Genomic DNA, 26,333 nt, shown 5'->3' with positions numbered 1-26,333 from the left:
TGCGAAAGAACCTTATAAATGGTCCCTTGAAGATCTTGACTTTGAGTCCCAAAGTGGGGTGATTTTGACCTATATTGTTAAAAAGGAACAATTCATCTCTCTAGTTACGTCCGAAGGTTTTGCGTCTGTTAGATTGAAAATAGGATTAGTAATGGCTTTGGATTTAGATATTATTCGGAAACAACTTGAACAAACAATAGCTTCCTGTAAAATAGCACAGCAGCATGATCTAAGGCAAATCTTCATAGGATCATGGCAGAAATGGTACGTAGGTTGGCACTAGGTTCTGGAACTTTACCAGTCCGGAGCCTTATGATCCCTTAGGCTCCATTTGGTTAGATGAAAATAAGTTAAAAAAGAAAAAAAATAGAAAGTGAAAGAAAAGTGAAGTGAATGAAAAGAAAAAGGATTTTTTAGTATGCATTTGGTTAGTATGAAAATTTATCCAAGAAAATTGTAAAAAAAATATTAGTTTGTTAGTTTTGATACTATGAAAATGAAAAGAAAGTGATTATGCATATCAAAACTACCCTTATGAATTAAAATGATAAATTATTAAATTCAAATATATAATTGTTTATATTTATATTTATTATTTATATTTAGAATAAGGGTTTCATAATATTTTCTAGGTAAAACTAATTATTAGTTTAAGATAAACAAATTAAAAAATAAATAAAAAATAAATTAGAGACTACTGGTTGGGAGAAAAATTAAATAGTTCACCATATAAAAGATATATATATATATCCATACTAGGTTATGAGTAGCTAGAATTGCAACATAGAACAGATGATTAAAAAAAATAAAAAATTCTATTTAGAAGTAAGATCTATTTTACTATGAATTTGATTAGTATTAAAGTCTTTCGAAAAAGTTATAATAAAATATTTACCTATTAAAAAAAATAAAAAAAAAAAGTTATGATAAAATATGATTTTATTAATTTGGGTAGGATGAAAGTAAAAAAAAAAAATAATTCTACTTACCAAAATTACTTTTATATCAGTTAGAATTTAAAAAATAAATGTTGTTCAATAGATGATAAAAATAAAAATATTATAATAAAATAAGGCAAACTAATTTTTAAAGGTTGGATTACACATAATTAGACAGCAGAGGCTCAAGCAAATACTAATATTTTTTTTCTTTTATTTTTGAGTGGATTATATTAAGAAAAAAAAAATTATTGCTTCATAAAAATAGTTGTTGAAAACTCACAGAGTCACAAAAGAGAGAATTGCCCAACAACAAATACAAACAAGTTAGTTGGATAAAATAGAAAAGTCAAATAAAATAAACTCCTTTCACAAGAAAATACTATTTTCTCACATGACCTTTAAAAAAAAATTGGAATCACTGTAACATGATTTAAACCATGAATTCCTTAAGTCAATTGCTAATCTCTTCACGGGGAGACTTGAGTAGTGAAGAAAAGTTTTATATTGTGCCTATGTTTGAAATAGAGAGTGGAAATGAAACAAATGAAAAAAAAATGAAAAAGCAGAAGGTGGTGTTTTATGCGTGAAAATTTTTGGAGACAAATAGACCGATGCGGGAAATTAGATTTTCTCTTTCTTTTCTTTTTCCTTCTATCCAAACTCCAAAAAAGTTTAAAAATTTTCTCCTCCCTTTCTTTTCTAGTTGATTCCACCCAACCAAACAAAAGGTTTCGTTTGGTTAGCCGAAAATTGATGATGGAAAGTGAAAGGAAAAGAAAGTAAAGTAAAAGAAAAGAAAATTATGTTTCTATCATGCATTTGGTTAGCATGATTTTTTTGTAAAAAATTTGTGAAAAAATGTTGTTTCATTAGTTTGGTTAGCAAGAAAGTGAAAAAAAAAAAATAATTTACATACCAAAATTACCCTCATGAAACAAGTATAATAAAAAATATAAATAATCATTTTATGAATAAAAATATATGTGTGTGCATATATATATATATATAGTCCTAATTTAAAAATTCATAAAATTATTGTAACTTAATTAAGAATCCTAATTTAAAGAGTTAGAAAACTGTAATATAAGTAGGAGTTCTAATTTATCAAAAAAAAAAAAAAAAAAATCACTCCTTTTGTGAGTCTAAAAAAGGAAGAAACATAACTACCGAGGGTATAATTAGAAACGAACACATGATGATACAACTTTCAGTTTTGCGTGTTTTATAAAGGAAACATTTTAAAGAAAATCAATTAATTGCGGAAATATTACTTTCCTGAAAATTTTCCCTTTCAGGCTAACCAAATTACAAATAATTTAAAAATTTTCCGTTTCTTTTCCATTCTAGCTAGTTGACGCTAACCAAACTAACCTTAAGGACCTGTGTTACCTGCAAAGTTAGGAAAGGCAAAGGCAGAAGAAAGATGACACCATGACTGCTCATTCTACTTCTAAGAAATAAATGCTCAGTACACTTGGTCCCCCCAGCATCTCTCGCGTCTAGTTGCTCCTCTCTCTCATAGAAAAAGGATATGGTCTTGTGAAAACTTGTTTAAAGGGAAGCAAGTTCGATCATAAATCACAAGCAACCTGGTTTGGATTCAAAAAAGATGGCACGCAACCGAAACAGATGAGATGAACTACCCCTGTACTTCGCACTTTAGGATTAATGCTGCAGTCACGGTGTCGTCTTTATTAATCCCCACCTGTTCAGATAGAAGGGACACAGAAACATAACTCAAAAACAGAGTTTTAAATTTTTTCCCTGGAGAGAAAAGCAATGCCAGGTAACTATTCACAATGAAATTTCTGACCCCATAACAATCTCATCTATACCAATTGATGCAAGTAAAAAGGCTTGAAGAACTGTTTACGTATGATTTTCCAAAAAAGACCATGAAACACACAAACTTAAATAGTAAACCCTATCCGAGCCCCCTCACAAGCATTTTCGCTTCATTATTCACTCGGATCCTGCAAATTTGCTCATCATTTTAGCAATTATGGGAGCCACCTTGGGATTTGCTTGATGCTTTGCAAGATTAGCTGGGTTCTTCATAACTGCCAAATGCAAAACAAGATAAGAAAAATTATATAATAAATAGTAAAAAACAAGAAATCAGCAAAAGTTCCAGAAATCTATGCTCCCTGGAGGGTGGGAATTGGGACAGACAGGGAAGAACTAATTGAAATTTCAAATTTCAACTTCAACAAAGAACACCCTTATCTGAATTTTTTGACAAGAAATGGTATAAACTAGTGGTAAATTTCCAGCAGTGTGATCATTATCAACACTCACAGTACCGTAACAATTCCATGACTCCATCTACTTGACTATGAGTGTATATGAAGCCAGGAATATTGACAAGCACAATTACTGCAATCACTCATGACACCTGCTTTAGATTCTAAGGTAAAAACTAGTAGTAAATTGCCAGCAGTGTGATCATCATCAACACTCACAGTACCATAACAATTCCATGACTCCATCTACTTGACTATGAGTGTATATGATGCCAGGACTATCGACAAGCACAATTATTGCAATCACTCGTGTTAAACAAAACAAGCATCTATAGTAAGATAATATTACAGACACAATATTACAAAATCATCAAATAAAATCAGCCCAATCAAGCTCAGAAATTTTTTTTGGGAGGGCGGAACTTGTGCTATGTAAATGAAATTTTAAAAAATTAAAAATTAATTGTAATATATTTTTCTTTATCATATAACTCTTAGCTTATATTCTTTTAAAAGAATACCTAATACACTTGGCCAACATTATTTATAAACAAAATTATTTACAACTAGCCATTTTTGGCATAGTAGTTTCTTCCCCTCCTCCCTTTGAAGAAACTCGTAAGTTCTTAACAGAACGAGGTAAAAAAGAAGTAAGAGCATCTGGTTGAAGATTCAGAGGGGATAAAGAAAACCTAGGGTTTCATTAGGAAAGAAAAAGAAATAAAATTAGAGTGTACACATACATGGGTAATGCCCTTTTATAAAGATATAAATATAGGGCGCCCACGCGCGTATATGGGATTCTGTAAATCTTTGAGGGGTGAATAATAAATTTTCTAAAGGTTGTCACAGGAACAAGCATAATGCCTTTAAAGTTGAAATGCTTGTAAATCTTTGAGGGGTGAATAATAAATTTTCTAAATGTTGTCACGGGAACAAGCATAATGTCTTTAAAGTTAAAATGTAACATAATAACAGTGTGTACTCTGTATAGAAAGTGTCATGGAATATTCAGAAAAAAATGGACAATAATTCTTCATAGAAGTAAAGCAAATTGGGTGGAATATTCAGAAAAAAAATGGACAATAATTCTTCATAGAAGGAAAGCAAATTGGGTTTAAGTGAAGGAGCGCTTCTAGTGTTTTATCTGATCATCGTATACCTATAAAGTTGGAAATAAAATTTTATAAACAGTTATAGGACAAACCATAATTTATGGAACAAAAGATTGGAAGTAGCAAATAATAGGTTTATAAAATAAGTAATAGGTTTATAAAATAAGTACAGAGCGTAAGATGGTACGTAATGAAAAAAATATATATATATAACAACAACAATTAATGCATTCACAGACCGTTAAAATTAGCACCAACTGGAGATAAAGTGAACTCCCTAAGATGATCCCCTAAGATGATTGGACTATGTGCAGCAAAATCCAATAACTACACTAATGATGAAAAAAGATGCAGAACCATCACCCAGAGGGGCCAATTTTTAGGGAGATGGAAGGCCAATAATATCCTTAAGATGGTATGTAATGAAAAAAAAATATACCATCAACAATTAATGCATTCACAAGACATTAAAATTAGCACCAACTGGAGATAAAGTTAAACTCCCTAAGATGATTCGACTACGTGCAGCAAAATCCAATAACTACACTAATGATGAAAAATGATGTAGAACCATCACCTGAGGAGGGCAATTTTAGGGAGATGCAAGGCCAATAATATGCCTTGTGCCCCTTAATAGTAGTCTCAAAATGTGGATCATGAACGTTGAATACTTAATCATATCTTAACATAGTGACTATCTTGGGAAAGTAGTTGATGAAACTCACTTCTAATTTTATGTGTCCTGACAGAAATATTACGAAAAGCACTGTACCATTGTGTTATGGCTATGAAATTTCAACGAATTATTACTGATATCTACACCCATTATTACTGATATCTACACCCATTAATAACATTACCTAATGACCGTTAATTTAAACAATGAAAGCACCACAATCAATGACAAACCACCATTTAGAATTGGCATTCCCTTCTTCTAAAAAAGACGAGGACAATACCTTTCTAAATGGGCATGAATGGAGAAATACACTATTAAACCAACCCAAAATTATTAAATAATGAAATAAAACAACATCTTTATTAATCACAATAACTACCGTATCACGATGATAAGTTAATGCACTTAACTAAAGAAAAAAAGGAAATTACAAAAGACAGGGAGATGGAAAATGTACCATCTTGAAGAGCTGCCATAACTTCTGGATCTTGGAATGCCGTCATTAATTCAGGGTCCTGCCCAAATAATAACAAAATCAAATCAAGCCATCATCTTATAAAATACATCATTGGTGGTGGTGAAGAAGCATATGAAATGTTTGGTACCAGTTAGTGGACATCTAAAATCTTAGTTAATACTCCATAATATCTGTAAATAGAAGCAGATTCATAGAAAGTAAACACACTCTTACATTCAATATTTTGCTAAAATCTACATTTCCAGGCATTCCTCCTGGCATGCCACCAGGCACACCACCAGCCCCAGGAGAACCACCAGGCACACCACCAGCCCCAGGAGAACCTCCAGGCATGCCACCAGCCCCAGGAAAGCCTCCAGGCATACCCCCGGCCCCAGGAAAGCCTCCAGGCATACCCCCAGCCCCAGGAAAGCCTCCAGGCATACCCCCAGCCCCAGGAAAGCCTCCAGGCATACCCCCAGCCCCAGGAAAGCCTCCAGGCATACCCCCAGGGAACCCACCGGGCATGCCTCCTGCTCTTCTACTTGAAGACGATTGCTCTTGCTTCTTAGCCTTCTCATATGCAGCCTAGAGAAGAATGCAGAACAAGACATTAGGCCGGAAAAAACAAATAACATCTTTAACTATATTAGCAGATGAGTGAACAATTATTACCCGAGCCTCAGCCCGTCGCCGCAGTCGCTCATGTTCAATCTTTTTCTCCTCTCGTTCTTTGCGCAACCTCTCATACTTCCTATGGTGTTCCTCAATTTTGTGTGCATTGGGTTCAACCTACGTCAACCAAAAACTGAAGTGACAATCTACAACAAATTAAGACATGTATTAATTATAATCCAAACATCTTTATTGGAATCCCTAGAACCTCTATAGCAGTATCATAACTTTTTATTGACACCTTGTTGCATGGAACAATCAAAGACAGTGACCTATCAGAAGATAACATTACAAAAATACAAAGAGATATATTCAGACAATAAAAAAGACAAACCTTCTTAAGCACAGCATTTATTTCCTCATCATAGTCCAGCTTTGATGCCAAGTGAAGATCCTTGGCAGCCTCTTCCCACTGGCCAAGCATTGCTCGCGCCATGCCACGGGATTTGTACCCTTTAGCAGAATCTGGATTAATCTGAGCGAAGCATTCAAAAAAAGTGTAAGAAACAATTGAGAAAATCACAATACATATTGAACCCATCTTTATTGCACATAAAGCAATGGTCCAGATGAAAATGTTAACTAAGCAAGCTTGGATATCACAGACATCCTGTTGATAAGGTGCATGGCCTCTTTTTTGTGAACAATAACTGCATCTAAACATATTCTGGAAGCTATATTAGCATTCATACCCACGTAAATAATGCATGATATAAGTAATGCATGATATAAGTAATTACACATGCAAATGTTATCTGCGTAAACATGATGGTATAAATGGAACAAAGTCAAATCCGCATCATATTGGCAAATGCTCCTGTTTGCATGCACGATAGGCTTATTTAAACTTCAAATAATAAAAATAAACTTTCGACTTCTTTCATATGCAGATTAAGGGAAGTGACAATAACCTCTAAAGCTGCATTGGCATCTCGAATAGCAGCATTGGGTTTCTTCATTTTGATATACACACTAGCTGTAAAAAACATCAAATATACAAAAAAAATTAAAAAAAAAAAAAAAATAAGCTACAAATTTTAAATCTCAAAGAAGAGAGAGAGAGAGAGAGAGAGAGAGAGAGAGAGAGAGAGAAAAAAAAAAAACCTGACAGACAACAGTATAAGCCTCAAATCAAGCTTTACCTCTGGTTCCATACATAATTGCTGAAGTTGGGTTGAGCAAAATCGCCTGTGTGAGATGCTCAATCGCTTCCTCCAGCTTACCTGATCAACACAAAGCCTCAAAATCCAGTAAACTGGTTCTAAATACAAAAATGAAGTCATATGTGTATCCAGGCATTGATAAGAATATATCCACTTAAACTTATTTACATATATGGGGAAAAAATTTGTATACCTTCAGAGATTGCTTCCAAGGCCTGTGCTTTTGCCGCCTGTGAAGCATCACGATTTTCTTCTGTAACCTCGACAGAAGGGTCTCCCATCTACAAAATTCAATATGTTAAAAATAAAAATCTCTATCAATGTATCAAAAGCCTAAACAAAAACTAAAAATAAACAAATGTGACTCCAGACCTTTTGTGGAGGATCATTATCGGGCTCCACAATTTCACCTTCAAGCTCAATGTCAGATTCAACTATCTCACTCTCCTCTTCTTCATCAACAGTTGCTTGGGGTTGAGGCCCATCCTCAGCATCCTCCATGTCCTCATCACTCTCATCCACCACATAAGATTTCTGACTCAAAATTCAGGACACCAAAATTCCAAAAATTTAGATTAATCAACAACTCGCATATTTTAAAATAGAACCTAAACCATAAATCCTACCCATTCGTTTGGTTGCTGTAAAAAAGGAGAACCAAAGAAAAATATTCAAGTTCATGATGCCTGTTACTTTAGAATTTAGAATAAAGAGAGTAAAATCAACTACGCCAATATAACTGTATTCGGTATCATAAACTGAAAATCCATCTGGTAATGATTCCCAGATTTATAAATAGAACCAAAACCCTAAACCCTACCCCTTCGTTTGATTGCCGTGAAAATGGAGGACCAAAGAAAAATATTCAACTAAGCCAATATAACTGCATTAGGTATCATAAACTGAAGATCCATTGTCTGGTCTCAAACAATGAGAATTTCATATTCAATGGTTTCATTTGTTCTGCGCAAATGGACAACCAAACGGATCAAAAGGACAACCAAAAAGATAAGAAATATGAGTTACCGATTTGTTACTAGCAGACTCTCCGGCTGATGAAGGAAGCTTAGCCCCGAGACTGAAACACATCAAACCCAAATTAAACACAGATTCAACAAGCATTGTTAATATTATATATATATATACACACACATGTATACATATGATTTTGTGTTACCTTTGGAGGTAGTCAGTGAAGAATGAAAGAGAAGGGTCGGTGAGGATTGAAGGGTTGGACTTGCAGAGGTCTATGAATTGCTTCAATTGGGTCACCTTTTCTGCGTCCATGGTGATTTTGGATCAAACGGACGATTTCAATATTGAACCGAAGTGGGGTAAAGAGTGTAATATAGGATAATATATATATATATATATATATTATACTGTAATGTTTCGCGAGGGTTCGATAGCGAGACAGTAGTGTGTGCGCGAGAAGAATATATACACTGGCTCTTCTAGTACCTTCTAAAGAAAGAGATAGGCATCACCATTTACAATTACGACCAATGTTATTTTTAATAACATATCATCCTTATCATTATCGTTGTCATATAATTATCGTTGTCATATCATAATCCCCAGTGGGCCTGGTGAATTCTTTCTCCAAACTTTTATTTTTTTAATTTTTGTTAGAGGATCGAATACTTTTGCTTCTATTCTTTAATTTAGTAATTGTTTTTAAAGTTGAAATGATGATTCTTGTTCATTTTTCTTCGAGAATGATATTCCTATCACTTTAAAAATAATAATAATAAATAAATGAATAAAAAAAAGATTTGATGAAACGTCGGCTATATATATATATATGTTTTAGGTCTTTCCTTGTGCTATACTTTCTCTTGAAGGTCCTCTCAGAGAAGATAATTTATTTCATATTGATAATTTTATTTTTGGCAGTCAAAAGAGATAATTTATTGGGAAAACTGCAATTACGTATACTTAGAAGTCTTAAATAAGTAAATGATCTATTTCAAAAATTCATTTTTCACTTTGGTTGAATTAAGTAAAATAATTACATATGCATCAATAATTATTGTTTAGCTCTAAAATGTTCCCTAAAATCAAGTACTTTATTAAATAATTTATTTTTTTTGAAAATTAAAAAAAAAAATTAAGATCTTTCCTTTAACTTTGAACCATATTGCTGCAACTTTCATATATATACACACAAGAACTTATATAAATGATAAAAAATATTCAATATAGTAAAAAATGGGGCAATCAAAGGTTAGTCCCAAAAATATATAAATCGTCTTTGTTGTGGTACATGTCTTGAGATAATCATCAATTTTTTGGCTCAATTAATTAAATTTGTTTTATAAATAAGAAAAAAAATTTATTACTGGTATACCATTTACTAAAGTAACCATTTAGTTTTTTCATGATTTCCCTTTATCTTGCGTATGTACTATATATGTGTACATATATATATATATTTTATTTCATACGAAAGTTTTCACATTTGCAGGTTTTTATTGGTATGAATTAGGAGATATGGTTAAAATTACACACACACACATATATGATGAATTTCCATTTACAGAAATAAAAAATTCTATACATAATGAATTTTCACTAAATTTTTTGTATATTCCTAAATTGACATTTGTAAGTTTTAAGCAATATAGATTAGGATATACCGTTAAATTTTTTTGCACAAATATATATATATATATATATATATATATATATATGTTGTTTTTTATTTTATTTATTTTGGTAATATATACACCATATGCAAAAATAACAAGTTGGAAGTAAACTCAAAAATCTTGTTTTTCTAAATTTTATTAATGAAAGAATTATTTGATTTAGGAAGGATATTTCGATATTTTAAAATAATATTTTGGAGGGTATTTTTGACACAAATAATAGTTATTTATGCATATGTAATTATTTACCTAACTCGACCAAATTGAAAAATTAACTTTAAAAATAAAAAGATTTGTTATTTAAGACTCTCAAATCTACTTAAGTGTAATTTTCCTTAATTTATTCGTGACTTTTTTTGATGCAATCAAAACAAATAATTTATTCAACAAAGTTGATTTTTTTTTTTTTTTCAATCATGTGAAAAGAGGTATTCTTATTTTTTTGTCCCATCAAAAGAAATAATTTATAGAATAGAAATATATATTTTTTATGGTGTTATAAAAAAAGATAATTTATTCAATATATATATATATATATATTAATCCTATTTTTTGGGTACTTTTTTTTTTTTTTTTTTTTTTTTTTTCCTCCTGTGAAAAGAGATAATTATTTTAATGGTTACAGTACATTTTTTATTTTTGGTCTGGTCAAAAGAAACAATTTATTCAATATAAATTTTTTTTTGGTCCTCGAAACAAAATATTTTTCAAATTTATTTCTTTTTTAATCTTTCCAAAAGAGATGTAAAATATTAAAGATTAGAGATAATGAGAGAAAGTTTGAAAGGATAGTTATGTCATTTAAAAAGTAATAATCATTTATTTGTAAAGTTAAGGTTATGATTGCCATTTCATTTAAGATTTTAATGCAAACATAAAAAAATAGAGTGCGAATAAGACTTTCCTTTTTTTTTATTATTATTATTATTATTATTATTATTATTATTATTATCAGAGAATATTGAGTAGTTAAATCAAACATTGTCATAGAATAACTTATCCGGCATTATCCCCTACCCAGATGCCTAGTCTCAAAAACTTATCCTTAAATTATGGTTTATTTTTATACCCTTATGATATGTTTGGGAGTATTAAGTTGGCAATTTAAATTTGAGATAAAAAGAAATTTAATTAAAAATTAGAACTAAATTTCTTTTAATTCCGATTCCAAAAAGTACTCCAAAACGCAACATTAATTTAATTATTTATTAGTATGAATCGTCTCATACGTTTCTACATTAACATTATTATTTTTTTATTAAAAATACACGTAAATATATTTAAATTATCATTTCGAACCAAATCGATTGAAATCATATAATTTATTTCAATTACGTGGATCAACAATTTAATTTTTATTTTTAAAATTAAGAAAATTGTTATGATTAGTTTCTTTCAGTTTAAATGTCATAAAAACTGTACTAAGTTGAATCAAACCGTAATATTTATACGTGTTTATTCTGATTTTCACTACTTCATAAGTGTTGTTTACGGTATGCTTACATCACACTAAACTAAGGTTATATATTTCACTATTCTATAGTTTTGACCATAATTCATTTAAGCATATTAATAAAATAATGTTTTACTTTTTTTTGTTATCATGTAATTATTGTGTTACTTATCTAATATAAAAAAAAAAAAAAATTAGATCATAAAAAGTTAGGTCTAAGTAATTATTATTTTATCATATTATAAAGTAAATTGATTTGATTCAGTTCATTTAAACTATTAAGATCAATTTTACTTTAATTTACCAAACCAAATTAAACCTTGTGGATTCCTTTTTGAGTATTGTATTCAAAAATTGAAAACATTAAAACAATGTTATTCGTTCTTCCAAAAGAAATTGGTTGGTAGTGGTATAAAATAAATAAATTCACAAGTTAAAAGGAAAAGAACAATTGCATGGGACATATAAAAAGGAAAAAATAAAAAAACAAAAAAAACAAACAATTGCATGGGGCACGCGCGGATCACGTGAAAGGAAACGATTTCTGCGGTACTCCTCGTCCTCGGTAGTCGGCTTGGCGAGGACTGCTAATTTATCGCCGTGGTTTTCATTTCCTCGGATCTCCATCGCCGATCTCTCCGATTACCGTCAGCTTCCAGCTTCTTACAGCCGCCGGACATAGAGAACCGTTGTCCGAGATCCCTCTCTAATCATGTACACACTTTCTCTCTCTTAAATCTCTCTCTAAACTATTTCAATACGTATATGTTCTCTCTCTCACACTCTCTCTCTCTCACACACACACACACACAATATATATATATATATGTACACACGCAGTTACAAGCACACATATGTTTATTTCTAGGCTCTTCTGATCTATCAATCTCAATTCATTGCCTAGGGTTTTATAGGAGGTTAAATCTCTGTGTTCAGTGAATTGTTCGTGCTAACAAATCATATGCACTTTTATTATTTACAAAAAATGATGGTTTTATGGACACTACTTGTCACTTATAGAGATAATGATCTCAACTATGGTTAGGTCTCTGCTTGTTAATTACCCAAATTCAGAAGGAAAAAAAAAACAACAACAACAACAAAAGAGAAGACAAGGAAGATCCCATTTCCAGATAGATTTTCGATATAGATGATTTAAAAAATAATGAAAGATAGCTCATTCAAATTCAGATAAATATGTATATAAATATGTAAGCATCTAAATTTATTTATATGCTAAAAAGAATGAACTATAGCTCATTCAAATTCAGGTAAATATATTTGTAAGCATTTGGTTCAATTTAATTTTATTTATATCTTAAAATAATATTTGGTATCTAGTCACTGTGTGACTTCATATATAATATTAACTTTGCTAATATCTGGTAATTACTTACTAAATATTTGTGTATTTCTTGGTGGTCTTTGAGATGAGAATATTTTCGTTGTTGACATGTAGTCATATAATCATCAATATATATTAGCTTTTAACTTCTAATTGATTCATTCATTTTCTTTTTTCTTTTCTTGTTCGTTTATCATGTTGACAACCTCTTTTTAGCTATGTTCGTTATCTGAGCATGATTCTTGTTTGTTCCACATTTTTTAATAAAGGCAGTGTTGGTATGATAACTATATAACAATTCTTCCCTGTTAATTGCTTTGATTTCAAATCACGATTTTAAAAGGCTAGAAAAAAGTATCATTTCTGGTATACTGATTAGTGGCTACACAAACTACCAAATCAGATTCGGTTACAAATTTGAGGAAAAATGCATAACCTGAGATCCGATGATATGCCCTCAAGTAACTATTGCCTCAATTGGACTTGACCCAACCTTCCATGTGAGAGGAGGATGAAATACCATTTGAGTTTCATTCTGGGTGGTTACCATAGATTGTTTTCTTCACGTAAGTCGTGGATCTCTTTGAACTGTGAAGTATAGGAATGGTATGTGGAAGGGATGTGGAAATGTTATTTTCGTGCAGTAGTAGAGAAACAACTCGACAAATCTTCCCCTACTCGCAGCTTTTCACCTCATAGCATTCTCATTATGGGTAGTGGAGATTTCAAAAGGTATTAGGAATGACATACAACAACAACCAAGCCTTTTCCCGATTACTTGGAGTCAGCGACATGAATCTCATGTTCCATTCCTCTCTATTTTAGGCCATAGCCTCAGTCAATCCACATGCACCTGGAATAACATATCAACCCTAATTCCTAGCTTTAAACTGTTCTATTGAATTGATCACGGAAGTTCTCATTACGATGGTCCATATAAAATTGCCTAGATCAAATTTCAAAATGCATGGATCAAGTTGATTTTTCTTATAGTACTTATTTTTTATTTTAATTTTTTCCCTTTTGCATTGGAGATGAAACCTCATGTGGAGTAGGGGCAGGGGTTTCCCAAAGTGGGTACCAAATATGCATCATAAGTGTTGATTGAGAATGTGGAACTCCATTGCGACAAGGCTATATATTGTGTCCTCATATCTTGGTTGATTGCAAATTGGACCCATTGGATTTGTAATGGTCTTGGATTCTGTGATGTAACACCAAGGCTTAATATGTCAATGGGCAGGTATTTGAGAGTCCTGCAGCAGTTTTGGGGACAACATTTGTGAAGGAACTTTTATTTGTTTTTGATGTTAAACTCAATTTTTGAATATAATTAGACAAAGCGATATTTTGGAAAATCAGATAGCACCAAGCTACCTTGTCCAAATAATATATTCTAATTTATGAAGCATCAGCAATTATCATAAAGAGAGAAAAGATTTCAAAATTATAAATGCTCTGTCCCATGTCAGTTCTTGAGCCACAAAAGGTGAGGAGCTCTTCATATTGCTATTCATCACTGCAGGCCTGCCTGCTGAATGCAAGCGGTGGGCCCATGCCACGGGTTACTATCCCATTTGATCATGCATAGGTTCAGGTTGTAGAACTCTCAAGTTATTGAGGAAAATAGTTCAACCCGCTGTGCACCGCATATTGTAGAATTTATTTCATTGTTTAATTATTCTGTTGACAAAGTGTTAAACAATACAAGTTATTTTGCTTGACAAGGATTATAGTCTTTTATGAAATGCCTCTCCCTGGCTTGATTAGTTTGATAAAACTTTGGGAAGGATCTTCTGGTAACCAAATAGGATTGATTGAGGGTTGATTTATCTTATGGCAAAGACTAATCTTTTAATGGGCTTAGTTGTAGTTTTTTCTATTGAAGTTTTGAGTTGTACCACATTCATTGTTTTTCTTGTTTAATATCCATATGTTTTCTTGCATTCTGGAATAGTTCTGATTCTGAATACTACATCAATTTATTGATGGAATTTTTAACCTAAAAAATATCTGATATACTCCTTGTCTATTTGTTTTATTGGGGAAAATAGAGAATCTTATCGATTGAGGGTTGATTTATCTTATAGCAAACACTATTCTTTTAATGGGCTTAGTTGTAGTTTCTATTGAAGTTATGAATTGTACTTGTACTACATTCATTGTTTTTCTTGTTTAATATTCATATGTTTTCTTGCTTTTTGGAATAGTTCTGATTCTGAATACTATATCAATTTATTGATGGAATTTTTAATCTAATATCTGATTTACTCAATTGTCTATTTGTTTTATTTGGGAAAATAGAGAATCTTTCTGGATTAAACTATTGATAATGGTCCGAGGAAGAGACGCGTGTTGGGAACATTGCGTCCTTGTTGATGCGACTAGACAGAAGGTTAGGTGTAATTACTGCCAACGGGAATTTAGTGGAGGGGTTTACAGGATGAAGTTTCATTTGGCTCAAATAAAAAACAAAGACATAGTTCCCTGTGCTGAAGTTCCTGATGACGTGAGGGACCAGCTACGGAGTATATTAAACACCCCCAAGAAACAGAAAACTCCAAAGAAACGAAAGGCTGATCGGGCAGCCAACGGTCAACAAAACAGCTCCTCTGCTAGTGGTGGCATCAATCCTAACCATGGATCTAGTGGACAGCATGGTAGTACATGCCCGTCTTTGTTATTCCCACGCCCTTCTCCAAGTGCTCAGCCAGCAGTAGATGATGCTCAGAAGCAAAAACAGGATGATGCTGATAAGAAGATTGCTATTTTCTTTTTCCACAATTCTATTCCTTTTAGCGCTGCTAAATCCATGTATTATCAGGAAATGGTGGATGCTGTAGCAGAGTGTGGGGTGGGCTATAAAGCGCCAAGCTATGAAAAATTGAGATCTACCCTATTGGAAAAAGTAAAAGGCAATGTAAATGATAGTTACAAGAAATTACGAGATGAATGGAAAGAGACTGGTTGCACGATTTTGTGTGATTGCTGGTCTGATGATAGGACCAAATCACTTTTAGTATTTTCAGTTACATGCCCTAAAGGGACATTTTTTCTGAAGTCCATTGATGTATCTGGTCGTGCAGATGATGCTCATTACTTGTTTGAGTTGCTTGAATTGGTTGTTTTGGAGGTCGGTGTTGAAAATGTTGTTCAAGTAATAACAGATAGTAATGCTAGCTATGTTTATGCAGGGAGGCTTCTCATGGCCAAGTACACTTCAATATTCTGGTCTCCATGTGCTTCACATTGTATTAATAAGATTTTGGAAGATTTCAGTAAACAAGAGTGGGTGAGTACAGTCTTGGACGAGGCAAATACCATCACAAGGTACATATATAGTCATGCATGGATTCTTAATACGATGAGAAAGTTTACCGGTGGTAGGGAGTTGATTCGGCCACAAATTACTAGATTTGTCACTAATTTATTATCCTTGAGGGCCATTGTGATACAGGAGGACAACCTGAAGCACATGTTTTCTCATTCAGAGTGGTTGTCATCCATTTATAGCAGGCGTCCTGATGCTCAAGCTATTAAATCCTTGTTGTATATGGAGAGTTTCTGGAAGTTTGCACATGAAGCTGTGAGTGTGTCCGAACCACTAGTTAAAATTCTAAGGATCATAGATGGAGACATGCCTGCTATGGGCTATATATATGAAGGAATGGAGAGGGCAAAAATTGCAATCAAGTCATATTATAAGGGTATAGAAGAAAAATATGTGCCAATTTGGGATATAATTGATAGGAGATGGAATATGCAGCTTCACTCACCATTACATGCGGCAGCAGCATTCCTTAATCCTTCTATTTTCTACAGTCTAAACTTTAAGATCGACTCAAGGATGAGGAACGGGTTTCAAGAAGCCATGATGAAATTGGCTTTTGAAGATAAAGATAAAATAGAAATTACTAAAGAAAATCCTATATACATAAACGCTCAAGGTGCTCTCGGGACTGATTTTGCAATCATGGGTAGGACACTAAATGCCCCAGGTATGTCTCAATTTGCTTTTATTTTTTAATGCTGTTCCTATTGGGTTCCTTCTGAAGCCCCTTAATTGTTGGCTCCAGATTCACTTTAGATAAATGCTACATGTTGGAAAGAAGCAGATGTTTTGCCCATCACTAATCTTTTTTGAAAGAATGTCCACATTAAGTATTCTTTTTCCTTAAACAACACACTTCTATTTATTTGCCCTTATGCATCCATAGGTGATTGGTGGGCAGCATATGGTTATGAGATTCCAACTCTGCAGAGAGCTGCAATACGAATATTGGGTCAACCTTGTAGTTCTCACTGGTGTAGATGGAACTGGAGCACATTTGAGAGTATACATATCAAGAAACGCAACAGGATGGAGCTGGAGAAGTTCAATGAGCTGGTTTTTGTACACTGCAATCTCTGGTTACAAGCCATTGTTAGAAGTAGGGATGGGAAATGTAAACCGATCATTTATGATGAGATAGATGTTAGTTCTGAATGGCCCACTGAATCTGAATCTTCGTCCCCTCTCTTCGATGATTCATGGTTGGACAATCTACCCCTTGAATGCAGAGGTAGTCCTTGACCTTGCGAGTAAGTTAAGAAGAAACAAAAAATTTCGATACTTGATTGTTTGATTTTGTATACGGCTTTACTCTGTACTTACAATTATTTAAATTAATTATGATGAGTTCAGAAGTTGATTGCTAATCCTACTTTCTGCATTTAATCTCCCACATTTATCTTTTGAGGCTTTCACTTTTTCAGGAGATACGATCTTGTTCCACTTTTAGTCTAAAGGTCAACGGTAGTCTTAGTTGATGATGTATCATATTTTTTGGCCAGTTTACCATAATCAGATTTTGGAATTGATGACAGTGTCCTGATAAATGATGTAGTACTAAAAGGAAGATGTTGACATTTTTTTGGAACATAAAATTGCATAAGAAATAAATAAAAAATAAAAAATTCATTCCTTGTGGAAATTGAATGCCCAAGAAATTTTTTGCTGCATCTCACGCTGTTTTCTACACCCCACTTTGCTCAGGTCCCACAGTTTATTATTATTACTCGGTCGTTTAGACATTGTTTTAAAAGTTCCATATGATTCACTGTTAAACACTATCCCAATTTTAGAGAGAGTATTCTGCTTATTAAATATAAATCTGTACTTATGTCAATTAGAGTTCGTCACGTTAGATTGAACGGTATTTTAGGAACTATGTTGACAGAAGTATGTGTCGAGGACCTTAGGGGTCAGTTATACTTCTTAAAGAAAGCGTGTAGGTGAGAGATTTATAGTTTAGATGTGAAATTATCCTCTTTTCTTTTCTTTTCTTTTTTTTTTTTCTTTATTTTATTTTATATATATATATATATATATATATCTTGGGCTGAAAGCCTGAAACAAGTTGTCTATTATGTAGCTTCCCCTACATGAATACTTCACTCATTTGAAACATTCAAGTTAGTTAAGCAACATATCAAGTATTTCTTAGAACCACTAGCAGGCAATGAAGGTTTTATTCTCTCTATGTTATTGGACACATCTGCTAGTTACATGCTGACACATCCCATACCTATAATTACAAGTTGTATTTTGCAAGATTTGAAGTTCCTATTACATGGGATAGTAATGGTTTTATAAGAACCTTCTATAGAAGATTGAAAGCCATCCATTAGGGCGGCTGAATGAGCTGAACTTCTCAGAACTGCACAAGCTATGGTTTTCATTAGCTTGTTTAGCTTATAACTCATCTAAGAGAGCTTGGCTTGACCTTTAGTTCTGACCTCGGTTTGAACAAGCTATGCTTGTCCAACTAATGATTTGGATTGTCTTCACCTGCTAACGGACTTTGTATGCATATGTTCTATGCAAGTATGGTCAGTCGGATTTCCTTCAATTTCGTTTTATGTGGTCTTGCCAACCTAACTGTTCTGTTTTCACTTTTTGGTTCATTTATTGATTGATGTAACAGAATTTTAGAAGATGATGCTGTTCAAATTTGCAGTTTATTGTTAATGTGTAATAGTGTTTCAGATGGTGACAGCATGAGGCGAGACTCTTGATTTTCAGGCACATGAGATGTGACCCTCTGAGGTACGACAAAACATATAATGCAGAAACATTCGAGTGTGAAACAATCTATATATGGTTTGTGAGAACTCATACAGAAAAAGCATGATGGAGGAGAATATGGTGCAGAACTTGCAATTAATTATGGTTAGTGATTCCCATAACAATTGTAAAGGAGTCATCTTAAAGTACTCTGCTGACCATTGATCCTAGATCTTTTTGTTGCTTATTCGGAGATTTGCAGTCGTTTAGTCGAAGGATATACTAAAAATTGTAATAGCACCAAAACCTTTTATGGATAAAAATTTGAGAAATGCTTTTCTTAGTATCAGTGTTGTTGATTTGTGGAGCTGAATTATGAAGAAATTAAAAATATGCATGAGATGCTGACCTTGAAATAAACTATTTATGCACCTAATTTATGTTTCTTTTTAGTTTCAACATTTGACTGCTGGGACAGTTCATCCTGTTTGATGGTGTGAAGTTATGTTTGTTGGGTTTCACTTAATACTGTAAGTCTCTGTAACATACACTCAAACCATGTCAGAATGTGAAAATATGTTTGTTACGAATATCTTTTTAGCTCGAATCACTGCACTGTTGTAGTTACCATTCTCAGATGTCTCTTTTTAGTAAATTAAATGTAAGGTCTCTGCTTAGTCTACTAAGAATGCAATTTTGAATTTCCTACACAATTTGTTAAATTTTACTTTGTTAATTCAGTATCTTGATGGTTTGTAAAAATTTAACAGAATGATTTGACAGTGCAGTCAACTTATGTTAATCTACCTTCTCATATTGCCCACTTAGGCTTTCTAGAAATTTACATTTGATGTGTATGAACATCGAACCTTTTGGGAATTTGGGGTTGACAATATCTCAGTATGGTTTTTAATTGGGGTTTTTGGAAAAGTTGTTATAAATGTTGAAAATTTGTTACTTATCCATAATTCAGCTTTTAGTATAATGCAGCTCGATATTTAAACGTTGATAATGTTTTTGTAAGCCATGATATTTTTTTCTTGACAGCAACAAATTCATGTGATGTAACTGCACAACAGGTTCAAATAAGAGTATCAAATAGCTTTACTATGTATAAACAGTGTCCTAAAATTGCATTCTATCTGCTTCTTTCTGTAACCCGTATCCATTCCCCCCACCCTCCGAGCTTTATCAACTAGAGATGATCATTCTCCATGATTTGATTAGATTAAGGATTGAATAGGAACTGGATACTACCTTTGCTAGTTGTGATGTCGCAGCTGCTGGCTTCATCAGTTATATGAACGACATGTAGGACACAAAATATGTGTTATGGCAATTCAAAAAGCATGAATTTTCATGCATTCTGTAGCATTTGCTAAACAGAGGTTCAGACTTTAGTGAGCCAAGTTTATGTTAGTTTAGGTATATCCCGATTCAAATCACTGTGCAGTTGCTTCTGACCTTTTATAATGTGATAGCAAGCAGGTTTGGGATTATTAATAGAATTTTGGCAGGTTGAAGAGCAACTTCAATGACTGATGGATATGCCCAAAGTTTCGGACTCCTTCCAGCCTTTGTTTGGTTGGATTTACAAGGTGTGTTGCTTCGGCTAAGGAAGGTCCATTATGGTTTGATCAAATATTTGATTCTGTTGTTGAAGAGCCACTTAGAATAACGATGAACCAGGTAGAAGGTGAGGAGAAAGAACTGGTGAATGAAATATGGATTTTCTGCGAGTTCGAGTGCAGTAATTGGACCATGGAGATCCCAAGTATACTTCATCAATATCCATCTCAGGGCCTTGCTCTTGGTTGATTCCACTTTCCATTTTCTGTTTAGGGGTGTGAAAGCTTTTGTTCTTAATTTGTGTTTGAAATTTATCATCAGCATTTTACAACTTCTGTGATGACTATGCTTGCATGGGTGGGCAGTGATGAAATTACAGAACAATTAGAGATGATGAAAAAGTCCAAGAAGACTTTGATGAAGTAGTAGATAAATTCCATACCAATACATAGAAGATATATATATATATATATATATATATATATCTTGTCCTCGGTGTCCATGACAAGTTAGTTTAATATGTACTTTGTCAACGAAGCTCCTAATTATCCCCCAATGAGTCACCCACCACTTTCAACACCATTTCCTCCCATTGTATTCATGCAACTGTTTCATTATTTCCTAGCTCTTAATTCCCACAGCCCCGAGACATAATAAAATGGTTCACAACACCTTTGTACTCGAAGCTTGGACATGGTGGCGGCAAAGCAACAACATTGCTAACCATGAGCTCGCTTGCATACTTGTCATGCTCGCTCTCCTCCTCCCCGTTGTCCTCACCATATCACGGTGTGCAAGAAGAGGAGATCCACCGTTGCCACCAGGGCCACTAGGCCTACCCTTAGTCGGAAGCCTACCATTTCTGGACCCTGAGCTCCACACATATTTTGCCAGCCTTGCTCGGACCTATGGTCCAATTTTTACACTCTGGCTTGGTAACAAGGTCAGCATCGTGATCACCTCGCCTGCCATGGCACGCGAGGTGCTCAGAGACCACGATGCCACTTTTGCAAACCGGCCGGTTGTCTCCATTGCCACCAAAGAAAGTCCACTTGGCGGAGTTGACATCGTGTGGACACCATATGGACCTGAGTGGCGGATGCTGAGGAGGGTGTGTGTTCAGAAACTGCTGAGCAATGCCACTCTAGACTCTTTCTACACTCTACGACGCAGTGAGGTTCGAAGAACAGTTAGAGACTTTTACCATCAGGTGGGATTGCCAGTCAAGTTTGGTGAGCAGATTTTCCCCATTTTCCTCAATGTGATTACAAACATGTTGTGGGGTGGCACTGTCACAGGAAAGGAAAAGGCCGAACTTGGAGCAGAGTTCGGAGAGAACATCAGGCAGATGTTTGATATATTGGCCAAGCCCAACATATCGGATTTTGTCCCGACCTTGACTCGGTTTGATTTGCAGGGCATTCAGAAGCAGATGAAGGTCAATGCACAATGGTTTGATCAGATTTTTAATACGTTGAACGATCAACATATAAAAATGGATAGAGAAGGTAAGAGCAAAGAGAGCAAGGATTTTTTCCAATTCTTGTTGCAGCTAAGAGATGAAGATGATGCCAAAATGCCCCTCACCATGTCCCACATCAAAGCCTTACTAGTGGTATGTTTACCTCCTCGATCTATCATCCATGTTATACGTTCATCATATAAGGACTTAGTTATTAAGGACGAGTAAATTAGAGTTAAAATGGGATCCTCTATGCAGTACAATAGTGAACGAGTTAGATCACTTCACACACTACGACGTCTCAAGTGGTACACCACGCATGCTGTGCCGTAGAGAATTAAACGTGATTTGAAGGACAATATGTAATGGTTTCTTTTATATAAAATGTACTTGTTGCTTGGTGTAATAATAAAAAAGACTATATACCCTCTTCAAACCCTCATAATAACCGTCGCAACATCATACATAAGATATTTCTCTCTTATATTTATGTGGTTAATGAATCACATGAGTGTGTCATGTTGATCCCATAGAAGGGGCATGATAAGCTAGATACCAAATAAATCAGTTAATTGATTGGAAGACATGAAAGGAATATAGTTGCATCTACAGAAATCTTTATTTAGAGTTAGTACCTTATCATGGTCATGAGAAGATTGAAATAATTAAGTTCATAATCAAAGCGTGTGAAAAACGCATTCATCAGCAATAAGTCACCTTCAAAATGAGTATATTAATACTATTGGCTGACTCTGGCCTATATATATTATAACTGAGAAAGGCATCATCTACAATCAAACATTTGTTTATATATAATTAAACAACTTAATAGTCAATAATGATTAGTAGAAGAGATATATACATTGACTATTTGTATCGATCATCTACAATCAAGCATTTGTCATTGACAAGTGGATACCACTATACCAGTGAATTGAGAACACGATTGATGTAGGATAGAATTTTCGTCCGTTAGATAAGTTCGTCTTTTTTATTATTAGAAATGAGTGTTTTTTTGGGTAGAAATGATCCATTGAGAAGAAATCACTAGCTTTAGCTGGTGGGTCCAAAGAGACAAGTTCTAGTATACTGTAATTAGGGCTTGAGAGACTATATGATTTTTATTTGCATGCTAAAATCTCCTGTCATCTTCACTGTGAAAGTAGGTTATAAGCTGAATTACGTTAAATTTCCATGTTCAGTGTGTTATGTCGGTGTATGTTATTTGACCTATCATTTCGTAATATATATTGATATGTGGACAGGATATGGTGGTGGGTGGGACGGACACAACAGCCAGCACAGTCGAGTTTACCATGACAGAGTTGATGAACAAACCAGAAGTGATGAGGAATGTCCAACAAGAGTTGGACACAGTAGTTGGCGAAGATAACACAGTAGAAGAGTCTCACATTCACAAGCTACCATACTTGCATGCAGTGATGAAAGAGGTTTTGCGCTTGCACCCACCAGTCCCACTCATGGTGCCTCACTGTCCCAGCGAGACATGCATGGTTGGGGGCTACACAATTCCGAAAGGTGCTCGTGTTTTCGTCAACGTGTGGGCTATTCACAGAGACCCTTCCGTTTGGGAAAGCCCTTCGGAGTTTGTTCCCGAGAGGTTCTTGAATGGAAAATGGGACTACAGTGGAAATGACTTCAGTTATATTCCGTTTGGTTCGGGACGAAGAATTTGTGCAGGGATTACCATGGCTGAGAGGATGTTCATGTTCTTAGTTGCTTCGCTTTTACATTCCTTTGATTGGAAATTGCCTGAAGGAGAGAAATTAGACTTCTCGGAGAAGTTCGGCATTGTGGTGAAGAAGAAGGTACCTCTTGTTGCAATTCCAACACCAAGGTTGTCTGATACTTCACTTTATCAGTAAGCTTAATAACCGATCGAGCATTTGAGCTCTAGACAATATTATAAGTGTGGGCGCATTTGATAAATGCAGGTCGGCAATGTGTATGTGTGTGCATTCCGTTTTACTTCGTATTAGTAATTATCTGTGGTAAATTTGTCAATAGACTCTAATATGGTAAATAATAAAAAAGCTTACTACTGTGCAGACAAAAACATTGTGTTATTATTGCATTTAACAAAGTACAAATAAATGGCCTAGTTTGCTTAGCCCTGAGCGATCTGTGCTGTTTATTACGACCACATTGTAATAAACTTTTCATATAAGGCCAAATGTGAATGCAGTGGTTTGTTGAATAGAAAAATGACATAAATATCCCTTTTCAGTTTATTAAAATTAGGGTAAACTGAAAAAAAAAAAAACCTTCTTATATACAGAATGTGTAAATACTTCCTTATCTTAAAAAAAAGTCACTACTTTTTTCAAATTGAGTAAATAAAGATATATATATATATATATATTTATTTATTTTAAAACTGAAATACCTAAAATGCTATTAAGATAAGTTAAAAATAAAAAACATGAATTATTAAAGGTAAATTGAAATTTTTATAAAAAATTTTGATCGAAATTGACCATCAAGGGGTAATTTATATATATATATATATATATTAGAGATTTATAGCATAAGGGTAATTTTTGTTTGTTTGTTTTTTTTTTTTTTTTTTTCCTCCTTTACCTAGTCTGTTTAGTTAAATAGAAATAGATGATGGAAAGTGAAAGTGAATGAAAGTAAAGTGAAAGTGAATGAAAATTAAGTTTTCATGGTGCATTTGGTAAGTATGAAAATTTTTCAAGAAAATTGTGAGAAAATATTATATTGTTAGTTTGGATAGAATGAAAAAGAAAAGAAAATGATTGTACTTGTCAAAATTGCCCTTATAATTTTAAATATTAAAAATATAAATAAATTTGAGTAAAATTAATTCATGTATCAAATTTTGTTGTTGATAATAATATTCCGAACTTGTGTGAGACACCAATTCACTGGAATTTCTTTATTAAAAATATATATATATATATATATATATATATATATATATATATATATATATATGATTTGGACCTTACAATATATATAGTAATTGTAAGGATTTTGATGAAATCGAATAAGATTAGGATTGTTCTACTAAATGTTTGTTTGTATATAATAGAATAACTAAATTCAATAGAATTTTACATATAACAACCAAGTTTACGAGGATTCTTTTTGAATGTAACTAGAATTATATAACTATAAAATATTTTGTATTATTCTTTTTAAGGAATGTACATATTTCCAAAAATTTATAATAACTCTAGTATCAAAATTCTAAAACGTAGTTGATATGTATATATACATATTGAAAATTAATATAATGCACTTAAAAAATATCCACCATAATATGTTATATGTATATATGTATTTGGAAGGTAAAAAAACACAGAAGAAAAAAAAAAGGGAAAAAAAGAATAAAGCAATAAAAATAGATTTAAAAAAATTGCTAAAAATAAGATCTCTCCAATTTCACGATGTCTATCAAAAAGGGACAAAAAGATAAAGGAAACCCAAGTTATCCAACTGATAATTATGGGTATAATAGGAATTTAAAATACAACTTAACAACTTTACAACTTTTCTGAGAAATAAAAATTTTCGTGTGTTTTATGCAGGAATCGTTTTAAAGAAAATTAGCTACTTCAAACGCACAAAAAATTTAAATATTTTCCAATTCTTTTCTCTTTCTTGGTAGTTCTACCTAACCAAAAGAACCCTTAAAATTAATATTCTCTAGCTCTATCTCAAAATAATTGAGGTGTTTGACAAACCAACTTTTTATGATAGTGAATTTTAAATATATTTTTTATTATATTGATAAGTGTGAAATTTTGAATTTATAGTTGTTAAAAGATAAAATGATACTGCTTAATTAGTTCACGCGTCTAATCAATTTAATATCGAAATGGGCTGGACAAGAATTTTGGACCCTATTATCACATTGTACATAAATCCTAAACGACGTCGTTGTATTACTTGTATACAACTGAATGCAAAATCTGCAGGCTACATCCGGAGATGGGGCTTCCGAATAGATTCCGGCGGGTTTTCCGGTACTTGTTGTAGATGATGATCCGACTTGTCTCAAGATCTCAGAGAAGATGCTTCGGTACTAACTCTATGAAGTTATGCATATATAAATAAATATACATATGTATAACCTTGAATATTGAAACTTTCTTTAATGGTTGACTGTTTGGGTTCTCCAAAGTTGTGTTTTTGTTTTCATTTATGTTATTAAGAAAAATAATATGTTCTGTTTTCTCTTTAATTTTGCTAATGATGGTACATGATAATCTGGGTTTATATTCTTTGTGTTTTCTCTATATAATTCTTGAGATTTTGTTTATAGGATTAGGAACCTGTGGTAGATAAAAGAAATTGGGAAAAACCACTGACATTTGTATGTGTATATATATATATATATATATATATATATATATTTTCCTGACCTTTGATTTGTTCAGATTTAGAAATGGATTAGGTTAAATTTTACAATATGGTGTGGAAAGCATCTTCATTGTACAAATTCTAACACCTCTAAAGGTGTTCAACTTGTGTATTCATAGGATTC

At 33.0% G+C, this 26,333-nt stretch overlaps 3 protein-coding genes across 5 annotated transcripts; 2 read left to right on the top strand and 1 right to left on the bottom strand.

Annotated features, from left to right (window-relative positions):
- Nucleotides 1-2,674: 2,674 nt before the first annotated feature.
- Nucleotides 2,675-8,701, bottom strand: LOC132303999 (FAM10 family protein At4g22670-like). Its single transcript, XM_059801479.1, has 11 exons — nucleotides 8,451-8,701; nucleotides 8,300-8,351; nucleotides 7,646-7,807; nucleotides 7,467-7,554; nucleotides 7,253-7,333; nucleotides 7,022-7,086; nucleotides 6,445-6,585; nucleotides 6,111-6,227; nucleotides 5,670-6,023; nucleotides 5,436-5,493; nucleotides 2,675-3,001 (listed from the first exon to the last, which is right to left on the bottom strand). Exons 1-11 carry the CDS (start codon nucleotides 8,558-8,560, stop codon nucleotides 2,904-2,906), a joined length of 1,326 nt encoding a protein of 441 aa, XP_059657462.1. The 5' UTR covers nucleotides 8,561-8,701; the 3' UTR covers nucleotides 2,675-2,903.
- A 3,132-nt stretch (nucleotides 8,702-11,833) lies between these two features.
- Nucleotides 11,834-19,231, top strand: LOC132303997 (uncharacterized). 3 transcript variants are annotated; one of them, XM_059801475.1, is made up of 4 exons: nucleotides 11,834-12,091; nucleotides 15,027-16,720; nucleotides 16,940-17,284; nucleotides 18,751-19,231. In XM_059801475.1, the coding sequence occupies exons 2-4, from the start codon at nucleotides 15,055-15,057 to the stop codon at nucleotides 18,777-18,779; spliced, it is 2,040 nt and encodes a 679-aa protein (XP_059657458.1). In that variant the 5' UTR covers nucleotides 11,834-12,091; nucleotides 15,027-15,054; the 3' UTR covers nucleotides 18,780-19,231. The 3 variants fall into 3 exon arrangements, with proteins under 3 accessions (XP_059657458.1, XP_059657460.1, XP_059657459.1); XM_059801477.1 differs by having other exon boundaries at nucleotides 16,940-17,303; XM_059801476.1 differs by lacking the exon at nucleotides 18,751-19,231 and having other exon boundaries at nucleotides 16,940-18,059.
- Nucleotides 19,232-20,995: 1,764 nt separating this feature from the next.
- Nucleotides 20,996-23,831, top strand: LOC132303998 (flavonoid 3'-monooxygenase CYP75B137-like). Its single transcript, XM_059801478.1, has 2 exons — nucleotides 20,996-21,952; nucleotides 23,065-23,831. Exons 1-2 carry the CDS (start codon nucleotides 20,996-20,998, stop codon nucleotides 23,683-23,685), a joined length of 1,578 nt encoding a protein of 525 aa, XP_059657461.1. The 3' UTR covers nucleotides 23,686-23,831.
- Nucleotides 23,832-26,333: the final 2,502 nt, after the last annotated feature.

Source organism: Cornus florida, unplaced genomic scaffold (assembly GCF_030987335.1).
Source record: "Cornus florida cultivar Cherokee Brave unplaced genomic scaffold, ASM3098733v1 CherokeeBrave_3.0.0_Hap2_Chr04, whole genome shotgun sequence".
NCBI lineage: Eukaryota > Viridiplantae > Streptophyta > Magnoliopsida > Cornales > Cornaceae > Cornus > Cornus florida.
Note: the sequence above shows the minus strand (reverse complement) of the source record. Positions and strands in the feature narration are given on the sequence as shown.